This window comes from Corvus hawaiiensis, chromosome 3 (assembly GCF_020740725.1).
Source record: "Corvus hawaiiensis isolate bCorHaw1 chromosome 3, bCorHaw1.pri.cur, whole genome shotgun sequence".
NCBI lineage: Eukaryota > Metazoa > Chordata > Aves > Passeriformes > Corvidae > Corvus > Corvus hawaiiensis.
In genome coordinates, this window is record NC_063215.1 from 108,011,908 (window position 1) to 108,017,490 (window position 5,583).

At 56.6% G+C, this 5,583-nt stretch overlaps 1 protein-coding gene across 2 annotated transcripts; it reads left to right on the forward strand.

The window, feature by feature from the left end:
• The first annotated feature begins 108 nt into the window (after positions 1-108).
• LOC125323886 (heme-binding protein 1-like) lies at positions 109-4,728 on the forward strand. Of its 2 annotated transcripts, XM_048299264.1 has the most exons (5): positions 109-327; positions 416-501; positions 3,125-3,266; positions 3,402-3,585; positions 3,734-4,728. In XM_048299264.1, exons 1-5 carry the CDS (start codon positions 168-170, stop codon positions 3,906-3,908), a joined length of 747 nt encoding a protein of 248 aa, XP_048155221.1. In that variant the 5' UTR covers positions 109-167; the 3' UTR covers positions 3,909-4,728. The 2 variants fall into 2 exon arrangements, with proteins under 2 accessions (XP_048155221.1, XP_048155222.1); XM_048299265.1 differs by lacking the exons at positions 109-327; positions 416-501 and adding an exon at positions 508-851.
• The last annotated feature ends 855 nt before the right edge of the window (positions 4,729-5,583 follow it).

The following is a 5,583-nucleotide window of genomic DNA, read 5'->3' on the forward strand; positions in this document are numbered from 1 at the left end:
CCGCGGCTCGGCCTGAGGGGAATGGGGCGGGGGGGGCTGAGGGAGGGCGCCGCCTGCCGGGGGGACAGCGGCGGCACGCTCCGCGCGGTCCGCCAGGGCGCCAGGGGGCGCTCTCCGCCGCGCTGGGCCGCTCCGGGGCGGTCCCCGTCCCGTTCCCGGCGGACGCGATGGCGCGGATCACGCTGGAGGACCTGGAGCGGCTGGGCGACGAGCCCGCGGCCGCCGCCGGGGACGGCAGCGACAGCGAGGACGACCAGGAGGAGCAGGGACGGCTGTTCGCCCACTGGGAGGCCGTGGCCAGCACGCACCGAGTGAGCCTGCCCCGAGGTGAGCGCCGGGGCTGACGGCACGGACCCGGACTCCTTCTGCGCTGCGGCCGGGGCGAGCCTCGTCTCTCGTGTGCTTTGCCTTGCAGACATGGCAGGCCCGATCGCCCAGATGGCCCGGCACAGCCAGGCTCGCGAGCCCGTGCCGTACGTCTCCCTCTCGCAGCACGGGAAGGTGAGGCCTGACCCTCTCCGCACTCCCGGCTTCTCGCCTGCTGCCCGCCCGTGGTGAGGCTGCCTCGGGTGTTGCCGCCAGCCCGGCGAGTGGGAAGAGCCTCTCCCCGGCAGGGAAGGTGCCTCGTGTCGGCGTGCGCACACCAGCCTCGCCGGGGTTCCTGCAGCGCCGCAGCCGGCATGGCACCTCTGGATCGGTGCAGTATTCTGCCGCTCCTGCACCTCCTCCTGTGTAGAGTAGTGGCAATGCTCAGCTTCCCGGGCTTTATTTTAAAAGTGGACAAGTCGTGCTGCTTACTCTGGTCTTCTGACTTCCAGCTGCCTCCTTTACCGGCCTATTCTCTTGCTGGGGTGGGCACATCTTAAGAAAGTGAACTTTCAGTTCAGAGCCTGCTCGCTGCCGTTCTCCAAACACCTTGTTGCATAGCTCGAAGTCCTGCTGGCTTTGCGTTTGTGCTGGTTATGTTGGCTGGTTGAGCAGGAGATTTCAGCTGGCGCAAGATAAAGATGTGTCTGTGGGGAACACAGGGCCTGTGACCCTGGCTGTCAGATGTGTTGTTATTTGCCACAACCTCCAACCCAAACATGGTGTCTTCTGCCTGAATATATTCCCTTCGTGCTGGCTACGTTGCACACTTACTCTCATCTCTTGCACGTAAGGGTGCTTCTGTGCTTTGAGAAATAACTGCTTGCCAGACTGGTTCTTGTGTCTCTGCAGGCCTAGTTGGGCTTTCTACCAAGAAGACATCTGTCAATTGTCCTCTATATGAGAAGTGATTAGCCAATTTCTTCTGGGCTGAGGTCCAACACTCCCTGTAAAACATGTCTGAGCATGTGCGTTGCGCAGCTCTGAACTGGGGCTTCACCACACTCCCTCTTTCCTTGTTCTGGGTCCCAGGGACTTAATCTGGCCTTTTCTCCACCTGTGTCAGTCCCAGGCAGGAATGGAGCCCCAAGACTTTGTGGAAACTGACAATCTTTTGTTTTCGTTGGCATCCTGTCTGTGCCTGAGGAGGATTCTTGGAGTGTGAGTGAGAAGAGCCGCTGCCTGACATCAGTGCTGAGGGAACTTTGGAGCTGGGGCTCTTAGGGACACGTTGCCAGGTTCAGGCAGATCACTAGTATTTGGTTGCTTCTCCTGAGCTGTCAGTGCTACAAGCCCTCATCCTCTTGGAGACAAGTGAATTATTATGCCACCTACAGCACTGTCAGCACTCAGCCCCCAGCTCAGTCAGGGTTCAGTTCCCCAGCTCACATTGCAGGGATCTGTTGCCACTGCGTCTCTGTGAAGCACCTTCCATATTTCTCTTGGCCAAGTGTCACCCAGAGTGGTGGTGCTTAGTATGAGGATCAGGCTGGCACAACCAGACTTCCTGGGCTAACTGGTTTATTGCAGGTGGTATGGCAGATGAGAGTTGCAAACAGAGTAGAGGGGTTGGTGGTTTCCTTGCTTGGAAAATGCTCTTGCTCTGCTCTGCTTTGCTTGGTGGGACAATGACAGACATGGCCCCAGCTAGAGTGTGAATGCCTAGTGTTTTGGGGCACTCTTCTTACTGGCATCCCACTGATGCACACAAGTGGGCCTGGTGCCTTCCTTCTGCCTTTGGTTTGGCTTTCAAGGTAGACACCTGATTTGGGTGGAGACACAACGAGGCTGCACCCAGCGTTGAGTCTTGTCACAGCTTCCTGTCTCCATCACTGCCAGCACAGCTGTGGAAGAGAGAAGTTTGGGAAGATGCCCTGAGCTCTTTGGAACAAGGTTGTCTCATGAGCAATTTGATCTGAGTGAAGAACAAGCTGAGAGTGGGAAGATAGGTGCTGGTTAAAACTTCCCAGCCCCTGTTTATATGTTACCTGTGGTCACAAACGTGCCATGAGCTGAGCTATGAACATACCCAGATGCAATTTCCCCACTTCCCTTGCCCCCGTTCTGTGTCAGGTTTGTCCAAAATACTGGACATTCTGTGTTGGAAGTAGAGATTTTGACCCATCCCACAAAATTCCACAGCTGGGTTCATGTCTCTTCTTCCTCCTGTCACTACTTGGTTTGGGAGAAGGATCTAAGGAGTTTTAATCCAGTCTTCACAACTCTTCTGGGTGCTAGAGCTCTTCTCCCACATTTTCCCTTCTACTGGGCAGGAATGTTTATGTTATCCTCTGTGCACGCAGTGTTCCAGGGAAAAGGCACTGCACCTGAGAACAACATCAACCTTACTGGAGGCCTTTGGGTGCCTGGAATCAGGAACATCCTTGTGAGTAGGCTGGACAGAGACCTAAGAGGAACTGAAAGTCCTCTGCCCCTTGCTGAGGATGTGCTGCATTCCTTGGGCATGCCAGGAGCCTCCAGACCCCCTTGCACCTTGTCCCTTGTCTGTGCCTCTCTTTTTGCTGACTTCTGCTGACTTTTGCCCAGTGCTCATAAGTATCCTTGTGTGAGGTGTGTGTGATGCCAGCTCCCCTTACCTTCCTTGTCCTGCTCTGCCAACCACTGCCTAGCAGGGGCTCTCCTTTTGGCAGGCTCGTGTCTCCCTGCTTCTTGCCTGTCAGTGTTGGTTTCCCACCCAGCTGCTGCAGGGTTGTCGGTGTGCTTGACTCTGACTTGGCTTGTCTGTGGCCTGTTTCAGTGCGACGAAGTGGCCTACGAGGAGCGGCGGTACCCAGCTGGGAAGTGGGCCTGTGTCACCATGGGGGAGCCCCTGTATGAGCAGAGCATCTCCATGAGCTTCATGAAGCTCATGCGCTACATCTGCAAGGAGAACTCTGTAGGTGTGTGCAGGCAGGGGCTGGAGGGGCTGGCAGGCTGCACAGAGGGAGGGCTTTGCCACTGTCCATCTGGAGTGGGGAGGAGGGCTGCTGCTGCTGCTAACACACCTGTCTCACTGCCTGCCTGCCTCTTTCCAGGTTGCCATCTGGGCATGACAATCCCAGTGCTCAACGAAATCCATCTGACCAAGGAGGGGACCAAGCTGGAACGTGAGGTCCTAACTGCCTATTATCTCCCAGGAGAGTTCCAGCAAAACCCCCCTGTTCCCATGGACCCCGAAATCCACATCACTGAGAGGGCACCGCTCCGGGTTATAACCAGGTGACCCCAGCACCAGAGATGTTTTCTCAGCTCAGCAGAGATGTATAAACTCCCTGCATGGCTGCTGTGGTTCCTTGGGCAGAGGGATGGGAGCTCTGGCTGTCGGAATGTGCTGGCTCTGTTGGTTATGCTGCTCCCTTTGCTGCAGGGTTTTCTATGGGATGACCACTGAGGAGACAATTCTGCGGGAGATCAGTCACTTCTGGGAGCTCTTGGGCTCCACAGACTCGGTGCTGCAGGAAACGTACATCGTGGCTTCTTACGAAAACCCCAGCATCCCTCAGCGCCGCAATGAGATCTGGTTCATCTGCCGGGCAGAGTGAGTCCCCTCTGTCACCGCAAGCCAGCGCGCGACTGGACCCGGTGTAGATGGCAGTTCTGACCCAAAGGAGACGGAGCACTTCCCAACCCGCTACTCACCCACACAATGAGAGACCAAGAGACTGCAGGGTGGGTTTCCAGCCTGCCCTGCAAGGGTCCTGCCAGGGGAAATCCTGCCTAGTCTGCACTTCACCTGCCCCCACAGCTGAGGCTGGAGCTGGTACCACGGACAATCTCTAGAGCAAGCTCTTGATGGGAAGCACGTGGTGGGGGCTCATTAAGGCAGTAACCGTGTGGGCTTGTGCAGTGTGCTGGCCTGACCTGCACTGGGCTTGCAGAGCTGTGCCAGGGAGGCTGGTGGTGGACAGCATCACAAGGTGATGGTGTCTAGAAGGCAAATGACTGTGTACAAGATGTGGGGCTCTGTGTGGCCTCTGGCCTGCTTCCTGTGAGAATGGCTGCCTGTCCTGAACAGAGCCACTGAAATGCTGCTACAGAGACAGTTGGGTTCAAAGGGGAAAAGGGCTTGAATCCTGAATGTTTCCTGCTAGGTTGGTTCTCTTTGGACTGTTGGGTGCCTCCCTGTCTGTCACTCACCATTCCTCAGCCAGGACTGGGGCGCTGGCAGCCTTTGTCCATCCGTTCTGGGTGCTCTTTTGCAGAGATGCTGGAGCTGAGAGGGGCAGGTCCAGAGAGCAGCAGCGGCGACACCACTGCGTGTTGTGTTGTGCATTGATCAGTGAGTTTCACATCCATGAATACTGTCATGCTTTCCTGGGGGAAGCTGGCAGTGCCAGCAGTAAATAAACCCAGCTCAAACCACTGCAGCTACAGAACACTGATGGTGGGGGTGGGGTGGGGGGCCCGGGTTGGCTTGGGAAGAGCCTTGCTGTCTCCTTCCTGGAGATGCTCCAGGCTGCAAAGCTGTGGCTAATTAGAAGGGCTCTAATCAGCCCAGGTTACAGCTTCCTGTTCAGCTAAGCACAGCCTCTGCGTTACTGCATAGGCTGCTTCCATTGCTGCTCCAAGAACTGTGGGCACACTCCCCTGCAGGTAAGGTGGTTTTCTGTTGGATGGGATCTGCCTAATTTTTCCCTGGTGCAGAAGGTGGATACTGTGGCTGTACTCCACGTGGACACCTGATCTTTGGGGGTGAGAATTCAAATGCAACTGCATGTCATGCTGGTTGGCTGCAGGAACTCGTGCCCTCCTGCAGGGACATGCTTAACATGTGGAGAGACTTGACTGCTTCTGACCCAGTTCCCACTGAGTTTTCTCGTGCTGTATGCCTTGCCACCTGCTGCTGTTGCTCAAAACTCCAGCTCAGGCCCTTTGGCCCTACACTGCAGCTGGGGGGTAGGAATGGCAGGAAGGCCTGGCCAGCTCTCTGGTCTCACTGCCCAGCAGCACAGGTGGCTGCTTGCCACTCCTTTCTCCAGTCAGATGCTGCTCACTGTCCTCTCCAGGCTGGCTTGCCCTCTGGCTGTGGGGAGCCTGGATGCCCAGCCTGTGGCTGTGGGGAGAGTGGGGCTGAGCACGATACACCCTTCTCTGCAAGGGAACTTGAGGCAGAGTCTGGGTAAGCACAGCAAGGGCTGACAGAAGTTTCCTGGCTATCTTGTGATACAGTTCTTGTTCGTGGGGCACTAAAGGCAATATGGACCTAGGAGAGGCAGC